This window comes from Moschus berezovskii, chromosome 24 (genome assembly GCF_049115385.1).
Source record: "Moschus berezovskii isolate FMDL1 chromosome 24, NW_MosBer_1.0, whole genome shotgun sequence".
Classification (NCBI taxonomy): Eukaryota; Metazoa; Chordata; class Mammalia; order Artiodactyla; family Moschidae; genus Moschus; species Moschus berezovskii.
In genome coordinates this window covers 49,665,195-49,682,851 of record NC_142483.1, presented here as the reverse complement: position 1 = coordinate 49,682,851, position 17,657 = coordinate 49,665,195, and the positions used below count along the sequence as shown (strand labels likewise).

Genomic DNA, 17,657 nt, shown 5'->3' with positions numbered 1-17,657 from the left:
GTAAGGGGGTCTGGATGGGACATCCACAATTCTGTCACTTAGTTGCCAAGTCGTGTCCGACCCTTTTGTGACCCCATGGAGTATAGGCTGCCAGGCCCTTCTGTCCATGTAATTTCCTATGGCAAGCATATTGGAGTGGGTTGCCATTTCCTTCTCCAGGAGATCTTCCTGACCCAGGGATCAAACCCGTGTCTCCCTCATTGCAGGCGGATTTTTTTTTTTTTTTTTTTATTGCTGAGCCACTAGGGAAGCACGCCCCCAATATCTCTCATCAACTAAGAACCTCGAGTCTTTTCCATGTGAGCTTCTCTTAGTACAGGTCTTCTATTCTAAACTAATATAATTTATTTGGGGGACCTACATGGAAACGCTTACTCCTTGGAAGGAAAGTTATGACCAACCTAGATAATATATTAAAAAGCAGAGACATAACTTTGCCAACCAAGGTCCGTCTAGTCAAGGCTATGGTTTTTCCCGTGGTCATGTATGGATGTGAGAGTTGGACTGTGAAGAAAACTGATCGCCGAAGAATTGATGCTTTTGAACTGTGGTGCTGGAGAAGACTCTTGAGAGTCCCTTGGACTGCAAGGAGATCCAACCAGTCCATTCTGGACGAGATCAATCCTGGTGTTCATTGGAAGGACTGATGCTAAAGCTGAAACTCCAATACTTTGGCCACCTCATGCCACGAGTTGACTCACTGGAAAAGAGTCTGATACTAGGAGGGATTGGGGGTGGGAGGAGACGGGGACGACAGAGACTGAGATGGCCTGATGGCATCACCGACTCTGTGGACATGAGTTTGAGTGAACTCCGGGAGTTGGTGATGGACAGGGAGGCCTGGTGTGCTGTGATTCATGGGGTCACAAAGAGTTGGACACGACTGAGTGATTGAACTGAACTGAACATGGAAAGCTTTATGTTTATCCCTATAAGACCTGCTCTTGTCAGTTTGGGTTTGTCTGAGCTTGTTAGTAATAGTCAGAGACGAAGCCGTCTCCACCTTGGCTGTTTGCTAAGCATTCAGTCTAAAACTTCCTCCTTGTCTTTGATAAAATGGTTAAACAGTGCAGGGACAACCTGGAGATCTGTGGCCCTCCAATGGAGACTTCTCCCAGGTCACCCTGACCCTAAGATCACCAGGGTGGCATGGTCAAATGTACTTCCTTTAAGGCAGTAGAGGTGGAATCGAAGGTATCAGAAGACATGAGAAAAGAGAGCCTGGAAAATTCCAGTCTGTGTCCACGTTCCCTCTGAGGAACACCTCACCACAGTAAGAACCTCTGTCCTTTCCAGGTGCTTGCAGATGTGTTTGGTGCCCCCGTGTACATCATAGACACCGCCAACTCAGCCTGTGTGGGCTCTGCTTACCGAGCTTTCCACGGTAGGTGGATGGATGGGGACAGACACCTCTGGAAGCGGTTGGGGCACTGGCTGGGCTGAGGACAGTGGAAAGGGGAGATTGGGATGTTCCCAGTCTTTAGGAACATGGTGGGCTTCACTTTTCTCCCCTCCCAAACCCTCTGTGCCTTTATTCCTTACTTAAACTGGAAAAGAGAGGCACAGTCCTAACTAAATGAAGCCTGCTCAGATGTTGGTTGAGGGCACTCGGGCTGAGTCTGGACAGTGGGTAGGTAGGAGGGGTGGATAACGTCCAGAACCATCTTTTCAACGAGAGCAGGAAATGGACACAAAGGTGAACGCTTCCGAGCAAGCAGTCCAGGACCCTGGACAGCTCCACGGGGGGACCGTGGCTCTGCGAGGCATGGCAGAAACTAGGGGAGCATCAAAGGCCCACAGGGACGTTGTTTCACCCACATGGTCCATTTGCCGTATCCTCTGCCTGCTCAGGTTGCCCACCTTTGTACCTCAAGGGCTGTGGCCTTTCCCTCTGGTGGTTCCATTCTGAACACATTTATCCTTAACTTTTTAACACACCTGTTTAACCTTGTATGTTTTTCTTTGAACATTGAGAATTAATCAGGGACCGTAGCCTCCTCTTAATAAACTCTTACTGTTTCATTCCCTTCCCTCTCCCCTGTCTGCCTCATCCCACACGGTGCCACCTCTGTATGAAGGTCATTGGGCAGTTTATTTCTAGACTCTTCTTTTTCATCAGACTTTACATCCTGTTGACTTTTTATCTACACTTATCTTTGAGTTTGTCTTTCTTTTTTTTTTCTTGGTGACTCCCTTCAGTTCCTTTTTCCTTCTTCATTTCTATGCTAGTTTTGTTAGAATATACAGCCTGAATACATTTTAAAGAAAAAATTCCGTAGGTGATACTTTTCTGAGGGCCTACATGTCCACCCTCACAAAGAATGCTACCTTGGCTGGACAATGGACTCTAAAATGTTTTTCTCAGAACTTTGAAAACTCCATTCCATAAGCTTCCAGCCTTCAGAGGGGTTCACTTTATACTCCTTCTGCCAAAACAGGAAAGGAACTACTCTTTGGGGCCTCCACTGCTATTCTGCACTGTTTTTCTTTCTTATTTTCCTGTGCCACCTTTTTTTTTTTTTTTTTCCTGCACTACTTGGCTTGTAGGATCTTAGTTCCCTGACCAGGGATTGAACCGGGCCCTGGCAATGAGAGTGCTGAGTGCTAACCAGTGGACAGTCAGGGAATTGCCTTCTGTGCCTGTTTAGTTGCCAGAGATTACCTATGGATGCTGCCCTGTACTGCCATCTAAAACTAAAACCTGAGCTAAGTTCTAGAATGCCAGTTTCCACTTTATGTCCATATCCATTCTCTCCAGCTATGTCCAGGGACAAAAATCAGTCACGCAAATCCAGGCTTTGAGTGGAGGGGGACCAGAGTCTTTGGAGAAGTCTCTCTGGGGGCCACCCCACCATCCACTGGCCCCGCATCCACACAGCTCTGGACTGGGATATCCAGCATTCCACGAGAGAGCCGGGCCTCGCGTCTTTCCTGGGCCCTCCTTCCCTCTTGGTGGTCTTGAGTTTCCCTTCAGTCTGATACTGCTCCTTAATTTGCTTGGAAATTCCTCTTTGTTCCTTGCCCCGCTGCGGCCGCCTTCCCTCTCTCCAGCCCCATCTCTCCTTTGCTTGGCGAGCAGTCACTGAGAACCTCCTGGGTGCAGCCGTGTGCTAGACACCAGGGCTCCAGTGGAGACCAAGTCCTGGCCTCTCAGAGCTTCCATCTCAGGAAGGGAGCGACCTTAAATCTGTGGCAGCAGTGTGACATGCCCTGAGGAAAGCGGAAGGTGCTGAGGGGTGGCAGGGACATTCTTAGAGGCCACCTCTTTGAAAAGAGAGGAGGGAACATTCCTTACAGTGAAAAGGCTCTGGGCAGAAGGAATTGTGCGAAGCTGGGGTGACTGCAATGCAGTGAGCAGTGGGGAGGGTGGAGTATGTGAGGGAGGGGAGGCAGGCAGACCCTCCCCTCTGTCAGAGGTCAGAGGTTAGCTGCCTCCTAACATGCACTTCAGACAAACTAGGCCCTGCTGAGAAGGAGGGCTGCTCGTGAAACTTTTCTTCTCTCTTTCCCCCTTTTTAAGATGGTTTTATGGAGGTACAATTTATATAATATAAAAAAATCACCCATACTTGACTGTACAATTCAGTGTTTTTTCGTAACTTTACTAAGTTGTGGGATTTCCCTGGTGGTCCAGCGGTTAAGAATCCACCATCCAATGCAGGGGACACGGATTTGATCCCTGATCAGGAAACTAAGATCCCGCAGGCCTTGGAGCAACCGAGCCTGCACTCTGCAACAAGAGATGCCTGTGTGCTGCAACAAAGACATGGCACAGCCAATATAAAGGGGAAAAAACCCAAACAAACAATTTATTAAGGTGTACAGCTATCACCATAATCCAGTTTTAGAACATATTCTCACTCCAGAGATAAAATGCCTTTTCCGGCAACACCTTCATTTGCAATATGCACTGATACAAAATGAGCTGTCCCTTCTAGGCCTTGCAGCTGGAACAGACATGCCCTTCGCAGAGATTGTGAAGTTAGCCCCAAAACCCAGATTAGTTGCAACCCCAACTCCAGGAGCGTCTCAGGTAAGAGACCATCCAAATGTATTTGTGGCACTTGCATTGTGAAAAACCCGCTAGGTTCTTATTTCCAAAAGGTAAGTATTTTCTTTGTCACCTATGTTATAGTTGATATGCTCAACTGAAGAGGAAATCTAATTTTTTTTTAATTGTCAGAAAGTTAGAGCAAAGGAAGCAGGTTGTCTCTGAGATTCAGAGATGCCTCTAATCTTGTAGCCCCAGGGATCAGATGGCTCACTGGGCACATCTTCCTTGCTCTGATGCCTTGGAGTGGGTGCTTGCTTCTAATTCACAGGGTTACAGAAGCTGCTGAAAGATTCTGTCACTTAAACATAAGACACGCTGGGTTTCTACCGCTCAGATCTGAAGTCTGGATCCAAGACAACTGTGTGGTTCCTCAGTCGGGGAACTCAGACCCCACTTGCTACAAGCCGCTACCCTGGAAAGCAGACCCTGAGTTGTTGATGAGGATGCAGGAGATTCCTGGGCCTCCCTGATGGCTCAGACGGTAAACAGTCTGCCTGCAGTGCAGGTGACCCGGTTTCGATCCCTGGGTAGGGAAGATCCCCTGGAGAGGGGGATGGCTACCCACTCCAGTATTCTTGCCTGGAGAATTCCATGAACATGAGGAGCCTGGCGGGCTACAGATGGGGTCTCGAAGAGTCAGACATGACTGAGCAACCAACACTTTCACATGTAGGAGATTTATGAGGGGGCACTCTTGGAATCTGCATCTGTGGAAGGGCAAAGAGACAGGGCTGGGCCAAGGTGGGAGAGGAGCTGCTGCAGTGCCATCTCAGTGGAGCCCTCGGTCAATCCTACAGGAAGTTCTGAAGCTGGGTTGACTCTTTCGAGTTTTACCCAGGTGTAGCGAGGGGCAGTCTGGACAGTTTGCACCCCTTTCCAGTTTGCAGAAGGTTCTTGCAGCCCAGGAGCAGGGGCGACCCAAACAGAGGGCTCTGTTACTCACAGCTCCACAGGCAGTATAGGCTCCATATTTGTGTCAGTTCCTTGGCCTTGAAGATCCGTGGGGCAGCGTGGAGTGGACCCACGCGGATAGTGTGCCCTCACTGTGTCTATGACCCAACTGAGGGGACCCCAAGCTTAGGAATCCCGCAGCATCATAAAGGAGCTGCCAACAAACCCGTCCAGCCTTGGCCCTCAAAGGAGTCATTATCTTTCTGATTCTGATCAGCACACCAATTTCCCATCTCCATCTTCCAAGGCTGTTTGCTATACAACACCTTTGAGGAGCTAGTCAGGAACAAAAGTTGTCACAAGATGTGTAGAAACACCCTGGAGAACTGTCTGCCCTCCTGTCTTGGAAGCAGAAGCTCCTGCTTTCTAGGTGACTAGATAACCCTTCCACATGGGTCTGCCCAGGCTTCCATTACTTTCTGTTGTGTGTCCTGTTTAAAAGGCAGCTCAATGCAGTCGAAAGAACCTGCCTTGAGATAAGGGGCCTTTGAGTTCTGATTCTTATCATGCCTCTCCCTCTCCATGTGACCTTCACATGACCTTGACCTGCCTCCTCATCTGCAAACTTCTGTTTCTTCATCTGGGAACTGGGGACATCTATCCAGCCTGCTTTTAACCTACTCATTGTGAGGCTTAAAAAGAATCGTTGCCTAGCATGGGTTTATTGTACAACAGGAGGTCGGATGGTGTTGCTAGTATTGGGTCAGTGGTTCAGCAGTGTCAGGGCTCTGTGTCAGGTTCTTTGACTTTCTCCAGATCATCAATGGACAAAGGGAATATCATGAGAGCTATATATGTCATTTAAATTCTCTGGTAGTCTCATTTAAAAAAAAAAAGTGACTAACTTTAATATGTTTAATTCAAAATGTCCAAAATACTGTCATTTCAACATGTAATTAATAAGAAAAGTTGCTTGTGTGATATTTTACTTTGTGTGTGTGTGTGTGTATGAACTTTGAAATCTGATATGTATTTTCTGCTGGTAGCAGCAGTCACATTTCAAGTGCTCAGGGCCGCAAATAGCTTGTGGCCACCACATTGGATAGTGCTGCACTAAAATGTACTCCACATGACAACAGGATGTTTGCAGCTGCTTCTAACATCCTGTCCGCCCACAGCTGTATTCACAGGCAGGAATCAGAGCATGCCTTTGGGCAGAGAGTGTCTCCTCACACACTCTTGCATCAGGGAGAAACATACTACTGTGTTCCCCTCAACTCCCCCAACAGATGACCACTTGGTTATGCAGTCAGCCTGGGGTAGAGTCTGACTGCTCTTTTATCCTCTCTAGGAGGAGGCCAGCAAGGAAACAGGTAGTTGGGGAAAGCTTTTGGGTAACAAACAGCTGCGACTGCCTCATGACAGGTGGCAAATACTCAGCGTGTGTCCTGCCACTCTCCCTGGCTTGCTTGTGACCAGTCGCTAATAGCTCATGGAACTCTGTACCGTTAAACCCAAGTGTAACCTCAGAATCCTTCTCAGCACTAGGTGCAAGCAGTGACAGCCTGTGATTGTTAGCACAAGTGGCTTATTTGAGGACTGGATTGCAAACAACCTGGAGAGCCGGGCAGCATCCTCTGTTTGCCTTCTATGGCACACCTGTGTGCTCAAGTGGAAACTCAAGACAGGAACAGTATTTTCTGTGTAGGCTCGGCTGAATGTTCCAATTTCCTCCTTGGAGAAGAGATCAAAGGCCCCTTTACTTTCCCAGTGAGTTCATCCTCAGAGGCCCTGTTGCATAATCAGTTGCTAAAGTCCTTGACTTAGGGGCCAGTTAAGCCAAATTGAGATTGGCATGACCTCCTAGTGGTATATGTGAGTCCCACAGAAATATAGATCCCTGGTCTTCAGGGTTGCTGGTCTGTGATGTCGAATCTGTAACACACACTGCCCTGAACTGCAAGGCTTACACTTGTGCAAGCTACAGGCGAAAATAGCTTTAAACAAAAGGAATGAAGAGGAAGAATGTGGGCTTGTGTTTCTTTCTGGCCCTTTTTCCCATGTTGGTTTTTTGGTTTGGGTTTTATTTTATTATACAGCACACTATATACATAATTTTGTAGTCCATTTTAGTTTTTTTTTTTAGCTCCTTTAGCCACAGACTTTATTGTTTGAATATCTGCAACTATTACTCTATTGACAGATTTTAATTTTACAAATCTCTGCAATCCATATTGCAAGGTCTCTTGACTCTCCATTTTATGCCTTGTTTTCATCAAGAGATATTTCCGCAAATCACAGTTTGCCTGATTGTGTGTTAAAGCATTCTTTCAGATGTATCCCACTTTTAAAATTCTACATTACAACCAAGTATTTATATTCTTAAAAATGTGCCTACATGTTATTTTTAATGACTGCATAATATTCTGACTGGCTGATGAACCACATTTCTCAAGCATTTTCTCAAGCAGTTGCTTCTAGTTTTTTGATTATTATAATTAACCCTATGTGGGTAAAGGAATAACAAAACCTCTCCCTATTCTTCATGAGAATTTGACCTTTGGTTAATGTTCTAGCTCTTCTTCCTTTGAGACTTAATAAAAATGGAATGTCAACAGTGTTACTAGGCAACATTGCTTATGGCCATATGGCCTTGAATGAGGAAACTGCATCTTAAGTGGGAAAAAACAAATACCTAAGGGTAAGTCAGATTTAGGACTCCCTGCGTGCTGTGATCTCTCACAGGCACGTCTCTTGCCCACGGAGGTGTTGGGAGAGATAATTCTGTGGAAAATGAGGCTACTGCACCTGTAAGATGTGGATTTCATCTCCTTGCATCTGAGCTGTGACCTGGGGTATAGGGAGGGAAGAAGGCAGGGAGGCAAAGAGACCCTTCCCAGGACACTTGTACAAACTGTTCATGGGCCCCTTCAGCCACTGTGCCAGCACTCATGTTTTTCCAGTATATTCTGTTGAGAGTCAAGGTGTAATCCATGGTAGTCTTATGAGTCTGAATGTTTAGTGGTGTCTGAGAAGACCCTTGGTGTACCTAGCAGCCTACATTTAGGATTATTTCCTTAGGAGAGCTTTGCGGAGTAGAATAACCAGGTCGAAAACTATGGGCATTTTCGAGCCCCTCTACCAAATGTAAAGTTGAGGTGATTTCCAAAAGTGTTGTACCACCAAATTCTACCAACTGTGCAAAGAGACAGTCATTTCCAGGCACCTTCATCAGAATTCTTAAATGTTTTGTAGATTTAAGAACAAAAATTGGTTTCTTGTCTTAGTTCCCATTTGTTAAAGATCTTAAACTACAGGTTGGGGAACTACTACAATTTCTTCTTTTGTGAATTGACACTTCTCTTTTGTCTGCCCAGCAAAAAAAATTAAATTGCAAGTGAGCGGGATAGAAAAGTTTTTAAACTATAATTTGCAAAGATATTTAAGAGGCACTTTCCCTTCCCCATCCTAAACTGGTCTTTCCACCTCTCCAGGTCTATGAGGCCCTCCTCCAGCGGTATGCCATGCTTGAGCAGAGAATCCTGAGTCAGACCCGGGGGCCTCCAGAGTGAATTCTGCAGGCCCAGGCCCCCTGACCCCACTTGGAGATGTGACCTTGGACAGCTGGGATCCTCTTCCCTATTCTGGGCAGCTCTGCCCTCCCCGCTTCCCCACCTGATTCCTTGCAGTGCTCCAGCCCTGCCCGGGACCGCCTTAAAGCCCATCTTAGCACATCCTCCTGAACCCAGTTGGGCTGCTCGTGTCCCCGTGCCATTGTGCCCAGGGCAGGAAAACATCTCTCTTTTCCTGTCTTTATCCCAGGAGACAAGGTAATACTGAGCTTGGGATATATCCAAGAAAAACTGTGACTTTTCCCCTTTCAGGACCTAAATCAGCAGATTGGGAAAGACAAAGCAAAATAAATAGATTCTTTCCTCTTTATTCATCAATGTTCAGGATGATAAGTTGATCCCCAAGCATCCTCTGAAAGCAATTAGGTTTTTAGTATCAGTATGATACATTTAACATACTTTGTATGTCTTAATCCATTGCAGTGATTATTCTTCTTTTTGTCTTCTTTCTGATAGCCATTCTCTCCAACTTTTCTCCTGCTTTCCTTGTGCTCGTGTGTGCTCAGTCATGTTCAACTCTGGATGCCATGGACTGTAGCCACCTGGCTCCTCTGTCCATGGGATTTCCCAGGCAAGAATGCTGGAATGGGTTACCATTTTCTTCTCCACCTGCTTTCCTTATTTATCATTCATTCTTTCTTCTTTACTGAGCATTCTGCCCTGTCTACTCTTTAATTATTCCTGGGCCCCAAATCTCTGTTGTCATTCCTCCTTCCCTCCAATTCTGTCCCCTCTTCTTGGGTGATTTCATCTAGCACCTTGGACTTCAACTGGTCCTTAAATATTAGCTATACCCAGCTCTGTGTTTCCAGCCAGAACTCTCTTTGGAGTTGGTCAGCATTCTCACAGGGGTACTTCAGACCCTACTTATCTTCCCACGCCCTTCCCCAAACCTCCTCATCCAGAGTTCGTGTTTCAGTGAATTGGTACCACCATCTATCCATTCATTCATTCAGGAACCCAAACTCAGAACTCAGATACCTGCTTTCCCACCTCAGATCAGTCACCAAGTAACTCTGGTTATTCCTTCAGTGATCCCTTAAGAGTACTTCCTTTCTCTCCACCCCTCCCTGTTTTACTTTGACCCTTTTATTCCTTGCTGAAATTATTGCAAAAGCCTCCGTAGAAAGTCCTCTGTGACCTGCCTCCTGCAAAATCCTCCAGATTTTCCTGTTGCCTGCAGCTAAGTTGGACTTGGGTTAAACCAAACTACTTGTGGTCTCATACAGAGGACACAAATGCTGCAACAGTTTTGAGACCTAGAGGATCAGAGCAGAGACTAGTGGGAAGTCAAGGGAAGGAATTTAGAGGTTTAAGTAGGATAAGAGATACCACATCTGAAAAAGACGAAGTCATCTTGAAAGGGAGTGATACCCTTCTAAGCTTGATGGATGAAGGCAAAAAAAGGAAGCAAGAAGCTGAAGATCACAGCCCGTCAACAGCAGGTCAAAGATTCAGAAGAACTCTCCCCCCACCTCACCACCACTTGGACATTACTTATTAAAGAAATTCCATTACCAACCAACAAACAAGGAATCTCCTGCCAAAAACCAGAAAGTCGCTCAATCCACTCCTCATTTTACCCCTGCCCCCACAGAGCTGCCCATTATTACAGGGATATCAACATAAACAGAAAAAGGAGCTGATTATACAAACACAAGAAGAAAACAAAGTGAGAACCATAGCTTTTAAAGCTAATGAAATACCTCACGTAAAAAGAAACAAAAGGTGAATTATAACAACCCTCTACCATGAACTTCAAAAAAGAAACAATTGTGGCTATGAAAGAATACCACAGATCAGAAATCTGGACACTCGGAATAAAAATGAAAATGTGAACAATGGATAATGTGAAAAGAGAATGGACCAAACGGGAAAGAATTTTGAACAGAAAGACAAAATCACCCTAGATGATGAAGACTGAATTACAACACATCCAAATGAAAATAGGAATGACTGCAAGTACTATAAATCATGTAGAAGATAAGAATGAAAAAAGCTAAGACAGCAAAAACAACACGAGGAGCTGGAAAGGCCCAGAAAGAAAATGGCAAAGAAGATAGGCAAGGAAAAATTAACACAGGTAAAACTGGAGTCTTGAAGCCAAAAGATAAAACAATGAAACAGAGTTAGTATTTAAAACTATCCAAGAGGAAGTCCTGGAAACAGAAGATCTGAATTCGTATCTTGAAATCTTGAATAGGCCTGTCTTGTTACTTGGAAAATTGACTCAGAATGATCAGCTGAGATACTTCCTAGCAAACTATTATGCTTTGAGGGCAGAGAAGTCTCCGATCAGGTTGGCATCAAAATGCAAGGTAGCAGTGGGGCAACATGTTCGAGAAACTCAGAGAAAAAATATGAACTGAGTGTTTTGTATTTAGCTAAACTGCTCTTTAAGTATCAAGGATGTTTTTTAAAAAGTTTTAATCATGCAAGAGCTCAGGAAATATTGTACACATAACTCTTCAGTTCAGTTCAGTTCAGTCGCTCACCTCAGTATTCTACTAAAACAAACCTCATGGAATTAGGAGATCATTGGGGAAATTTCAGCAAAAGGATTGCTAGTGAGCACTGAATCGTTTTAGATCTAAGACCAAAGTGAAAGTGGGGATTAGGGTGGAAGAAGAGTATCAAATGGCACATGTTTTGACAAGGTAGGACTAACAATTAAAAAAAAAAGGACAGTATAAAGAACTGTCATGGGAATTCCCTGGTGGTCCAGTGGCTAAGACTCTGTTCTCCCAATGCAGAAGGCCTGGATTTGATCCCTTGTCAGGGAACTAAATCCCACTAAGACCTGGTGTAGCCAAATAATAAATAGATAAATTTTAAAAAATGTATATCTCTATATATATAACCTCAGCTCTGTTGCAAAGGCAAAATGTGCAAGTCAAAGTACTCTGGGGCAAAGGGAAAACATAAAGCAATATTTCAGAGTGTCCAAAAAAGTGACTGAGGGAATTTCCTGATGGTCCAGTGCTTAGGACTCGGCACTGTCACTGTCTCTGTTTGATCCCTGGTAGCAGCAGCAGCAGCAGCAGGGGAAATGAGATCTTGCAAGCTGCACAGTGGGGCAAAAAAATAAATAAAAATGTTCAAGACCTGGGTGTAAAATACTTATAAAACTTATAGAAATGTGTTAAAAAGAAAAATCAATGGAGAGAAAAAAGATGGATAATGAAACTTATAGGATATAATTTAAACAGTGATAGGTGAAGTATAGCTTTATAATACTGTAACACTGATAAAAATGAAACAGTAACTTACTGAAAACTACAGGAAAAAATAAAATGTCAATTCACCCAATTAAAAAAGACACTGTTTCTTTTTTTTCTCTCTTTTTTAAAATTTTTATTTAATAAATGGTACAAAGCACAATGCCAAAAACATTAACAGTTAAAATTTCACCCAATGAAAAAATACTATAGAATACACAGTTGTAAAAAGCTACATTAAGTTATTTTACAACTGCCTCAGGCTGCAAAAAGAAAAAAAACCCAATGCCATACCTAAGTTATCCGTCTCTCAATGCCATTTATGTTATAAACCATGAGCACCCCATCAAAAGACGGGAACTGCTTTTGTTAATTCATATATATATATATATATATATGACTGTATCACTTTGCTATACACCTGAAACAAACACAACACTGTAAATGAAATATAGTACAATATAAAATAAAAATAAGTAGCAGCCCTTTGGGGCTTTACACAGAGTTAGAGTTCCTATCAGAGGGATAACAGCACCACAGCTGTACTGAATCCTCATGAAGGAGGCACATGAATGACTGGATTACAAGAGTTACAGGAATGAGAGCTGCTCATTTCCCAGAAACTGCAGCTCACAGAAAACCAACAAAGGCACGAGACACACACCATTCACTTATGAATGTGTAGACACTGTTTCTTTTTTGTTTGTTTGTTTTTTAGTTGAAGGATAAATGCTTTACAGAATTGCGTTGGTTTCTGCCAAACATCAACATGAATCAGCCATAGGTATACATAAGTCCCCTGACACTATTTCTTTTATCTCCCGAAAGTCCATTTCTGAAGTGTTTCAGTCTCTCTTCATGATGTTCCTGTTTCCAAATGTCTTTCAGTGTGTTTATAATAGCTTTTTAAAAATTCCTTGACTGATAGAAACATCACCTCTGCCATTTCTGTCCGTTTCTAAGGACTGATTTTTCTCCTGATGGGTTACATTTTCCTGCTTCTCATATTTAGTAATTTTAAAAATTAAATGTTGGGCATTGTAAATTCTTTCACGTACAGTGGTACAACGCCAGATGTGTTGAATTCTTTTAGAAAGGTGTTGGCCTGTTGTCTGGTAGGTATTTAAATTACTTACAGACCAGCTTGATCACAGCAAGGCTTGGTAGTGTGGAGTTACAGTAGCCTTGACTCTAGGGCTAGTTCAGCTCCACTGCCCTTGGAGTGACTCTCTGAGTCTTTACTCTCAGTGTCCTGGGTGTTGAGTAAGGACTTGTCCACCTTAACCAGTTAGAAATAAAAGGTGTTCTGTGCCAGTCTTGGAGCTATTCAGCTTGCTTGCTTTCTCCCCTCATGGAGTTTGATTCTGAGGATGTGAAACCTTGAATTCAGCAAAAGCCCCGAGGAGACTTGTCTGCAGACCTCCAGCTTTCTCAACGCAGTGCCCTCCTCTACTCTGCTCCTTCAGTTTCCCCCTCTCCAACCTCTCTCTCCGATCCCAACTCTACAAGGTGGCCAGGTTCTGCTGGATTAATGCACTTCCTGCACTGTGGGCTGGAATGTGTCTCCAGGCAGAAAGCAGGGTAATCATAAGCCTCACTTCAACTATTTCTCTTTTCACAGAGATTTCAGGATGGTCCAAACTCCAAAGATAGTTGACTCCTGTCTTTTGTCCAGTTTTCTTGTCATGGCTCCGAAGGGCAAATAACTCTTCCAGCTACTGCATGATGACTGGAAGTAAAGCATCTTATCCAGCACTTCCAGAGGTTTCTCCACCTTGTAGGAGCCTGACCTAAAAAGGAGGCTTGGCCTGTCAGTTTTAAGCGTTCACAAGGACGGACTGTTCTAGTTTTTTTCTATTCTTACCAGAGTCTCTTTGACTCACTCACTATTGAATCGAAGGAAAAAACCCCTTCTAGTTTCACCTACTGTTCTTAAGTTACTGAGGCAGTGCTTCCCAGTGAATATCTCTTAGCTACTTTGGGATTCTGCATTTCCCAGGTACCTTTTCCACCCCTATTCCTCAGCTTCCCCTTGCACAGAGACTAGTCCATGAAGCTTTTATTGCTGTTGGTAGTTATCTCGATTCGTTTGTATTTTGGTGTTTTAGGGGAAACCCTGTCACCTGGTTTTATTGTAAATGTACATGGAATTTCTGTTCTTTTTTTTTTTCTTCTTCCGTGTGGTTACTCTGAGAATTTTGGAAGATTCAAAAGGTATGCAGCCACCAACCTAGCCCCCGTCTTCTCAGAATCTGGTAGAAGTTTTAAAAGCTTGAATGTAATTTACCAGGCTGTCTTCCCTCTCTCTTTGCAACAGTAGAAGCAAGTATCAAAATGTAGCCTCCATTAGCCTGTGTCACTATAGCTTGCTTCTTGACCCCCAGCGGACTTACAGTATGAGTGAGAAATAAATTTTGTTCTTTTGAGCCACTGGGGTTTGGATATTTTTCCATTAGCACAGCATAATCTACTCTGTTTTAAGAGCTATGGAGAGTTACCTTTTTACCTAATTAACATCCAAGCCAATTAATTTAGTTGATCTCAAGGTAGTCACCATGGCACCCCACTCCAGTACTCTTGCCTGGAAAATCCCATGGATGGAGGAGCCTGGTAGGCTGTAGTCCATGGGGTCGCGAAGAGTCGGACACGACTGAGTGCCTTCACTTTATTCACTTTCATGCATTGGAGAAGGAAATGGCAACCCACTACAGTGTTCTTTCCTGGAGAATCCCAGGGACGGGGGAGCCTGGTGGGCTTCCGTCTATGGGGTCGCACAGAGTCAGACATGACTGAAGTGACTTAGCAGCAGCAGCAGCAGCAGAAGGTAGCCACCAGTAAGTTAAGACAAGGTGGGAAGAAGAACAGTAGGGACAAGAAAGAAAACAGTTTTGAAATGCCTGAGAAATAACTTTTGAAGTTGATGGCACATGGGACAGATTGGAAGTAAATGGATATGTTTGGGGAGAATTGTATTGGCAAAAAAACCCAAGCACCCATCCAATTACTGTTACCCCCTGAAATTGTTTAATGTACTGGTAATTTAACCACCTCATGGGACGAGTTGACTCACTGGAAAAGACTCTGATGCTGGGAAAGGTTGGGGGCGGGAGGAGAAGGAGACGACGGAGAATGAGATGGCTGGATGGCATCACCAACTCTGTGGACATGAGTTTGAGTGAACTCCGGGAGTTGGTGATGGACAGGGAGGCCTGGCGTGCTGTGATTCATGGGGTCGCAAAGAGTCAGACACGACTGAGCGACTGAACTGAACTGAACTGAATTGAATTTAATGTACCTAAATTACCCACTAATATATACTCATGTATGTTTCCCCTAGTTCTCATAATTACCCGCTATGGTATATCTCTATAATCAGGGCCTTTCATGAGCTGAAACAGGCTGGGGGTACTTCTGTGTGTTTAAATAAAGAGGTCTCTAAATAAAGTTACAAAAATTGTACTTCCTTTAAGAGTTTATCTTGCCAATTAAATGCACTTAAGCTTCACAATAGAATGGTTATAACTATACAGATACCAATTAGTATAACGCTGTAGTCTTCTGTCTTCTCTCATCAAGTTGATATGGAAGGATGCCATGCTCAGCTGTTTCTTCCTGATCCCTTGCTTTCCCACCTTGATCACTGAGGAAAGAAGAAAACGGAAAGAGTGGTTCGAACACACAGAATTCCTGAATGGCAGAATTCCCTGCCAGAAATTTTAGAGTGGACATTTGTTGGGTTTTTGCGTTTCAACTTCCCATCATCTCATGCCTGATATTTCAGATACCCAGCATCACCTTCCCAAACAGCCTGTGGGCACATGAGCAAATGGTGGTAGAGACAGAGGCTAATCCTGTGAGCCTAACAACATGGATTTCAGCTCTGCAAGAGAATCATGGGAAGAGGATTCCAGCCTTGCCAGTGGGGAGTTTGGGGTAGGGGTGGGGTCTAAGGCAGAAACCACCTTAATGTGTCTTGGGAACAGAAAGTAGGTCAGTGTGTCTGGCTGATGATGCTGAAATGGTGGAGGAAGTAGGGCTGTTCATATCCCAATTTGTTAGCCATCATAACAGGAAGCCATGGGAGGATTTGAAGCAAGGGAGGAATGTGAAGTGAGTCCCATTTTGAAAAGATCATTTCAACATCCAGAACATATAGCCAGGCAAGAATGAAAGAAGGTGACAAGACATGATTTTAGTTCACTGCTGTTGCAGTGGTCCACAAGTGAGATAGTGGTGATAGTGTATTTGGAAGAGAAGTGGATTGATGGTGGATGTGTTTCTGAAACTAGATTGCGGATGGACTGAATATGGGAGGAATCAAGAATTACATAAAATTTCAAATTGAGCTATTGGCTGGTTATGCCGTTGGTTCAGACAGGCACGACCGGAGGAGTCGATTTATTGGGGAATGAGGAACTCTGCTTTAGTTAGGGCAAGTTCTAGATACCTGATAGGCTGCCCAATAGAGATGTCAGGTAGGCATTTGGTTATATGAATTTGAAGTTCCCAGAGATGCCAGGGTGGAGGACACAGATGTGGTGGCTGTTTGGACCACCCTGAGCCTTTATTGTGATACCCTACCTGGTTCGGAGTAGCAGAGAAGCAGCCAGTCTAAATGTTGGCACACAGATTATGGGTTGCTACCTTCCAGTGGGAAGGAGGCAGTGATTTCTCTTCCCTTCCAAGGAAATGACAGTTGCTTTTCTTGTCATGTGTCCATCAATATAGCATCCTATAATCTGTAAGTGACTCCGAAGGTGGTCCCTGAGGTGTTCCTAGTGCTGTGGAAGTAGGGGTGGTGGACCCTCATTTCAACTTCATTGATACACTGTGTACAAAGTGGACTTTTACATAAGATTTTGTTTGAATAAGGTTTCTGCTATTTAAAAAATGTAGAGCATGGAAGGAATCTAGCCTACTCACATTTTCCCCTTCATTAGCCTCCTCGCTTCTTATAAAAGGAAACTTAGGCTCAGATTTCCAGGCTCCACCTCGAGCCTGGCTCCTCTTGTCCTGCTCCAAGAAAGGTGGTGGCAAGTCAGGAACAGCCAGAGGACCATTTCTGTACGGAAGGATTCTGCCCCACATCCCTGAGATGTGAGCGGGCTTTCCCTCTTTAGCTGGGAGCCTCATCTGCTGCTGCTGCTAAGTCGCTTCAGTCGTGTCTTACTCTTTGGGACCCTATGGACATGTCGATGGGATTCTCTAGGCAAGAATACTGGAGTGGGTTGCCATTTCCTTCTCCATCATGACCCTCCCAAGCCCTGATTGTGGTAAGGACGGTAGAAACCGACCCAGAAAACAAGGGGCTCTCAAGAAGCCATCTGGGGAGTGAAGAGGGTGGCAGAGACACTCGCTGGACAATTGAGAACAGTTTTGAAGGTGCAGATTAAATCGGGGTGGGGTGGGGTTTAGGGTAGAGAGGCAAGTTGCTAGAGGCCCTGTTCCATCTGCTGCTGCTCTGCGGGGGCGGGGCTCCCACTCTCCCTCCCTGGGATGTGTCCAATTTCAAGATGCCCAGCTGTGCCTTTGTGTGTGTTTGGGGTTGGGTGCAGACGTTAAGAGACTACTTGTCATTTTAGGGAAATCAGCCTTTTTTTCTGCAGATTATTCGCCTATCAATTCAGACAGGTCTCCTGCGGTTCACTATGCCCTCCATCTCAGGTAGGGAGACGGAGGCGCAGAGGGGAATCCAGGCCAGAGTCCGGGGCGACCCAGCCTCTCCGTGGTCGCAAAGCAGCATGCGTTCGGGAGCGCGGGCTCGAGTGCAAAGCAGGAATCACGGTGCCGCGGCACCGAGGTCCCGGGGTCCCGGGGCTAAGTGGTCCAGGACGCAATCCTGCCAGCTCGCCCTGCCTCGCC

The 17,657-nt window shown here is 44.8% G+C and overlaps 1 protein-coding gene across 3 annotated transcripts in view; it reads left to right on the top strand.

Moving 5' to 3' along the window:
* Window positions 1-8,889, top strand: part of XYLB (xylulokinase) — a 40,243-nt gene extending 31,354 nt beyond the window's left edge. For 2 of the 3 annotated variants that reach the window (XM_055414617.2, XM_055414619.2), the window contains 3 exons: window positions 1,297-1,384; window positions 3,939-4,033; window positions 8,440-8,889. In XM_055414617.2, coding sequence (XP_055270592.2) covers window positions 1,297-1,384; window positions 3,939-4,033; window positions 8,440-8,517 — 261 coding nt within the window. In that variant the 3' untranslated portion in view covers window positions 8,518-8,889. Of the gene's footprint in view, window positions 1-1,296; window positions 1,385-3,938; window positions 4,034-6,487; window positions 7,298-8,439 lie in introns of those variants that run through there. The other variant, XM_055414618.2, reaches the window with a different exon arrangement.
* Window positions 8,890-17,657: the final 8,768 nt, after the last annotated feature.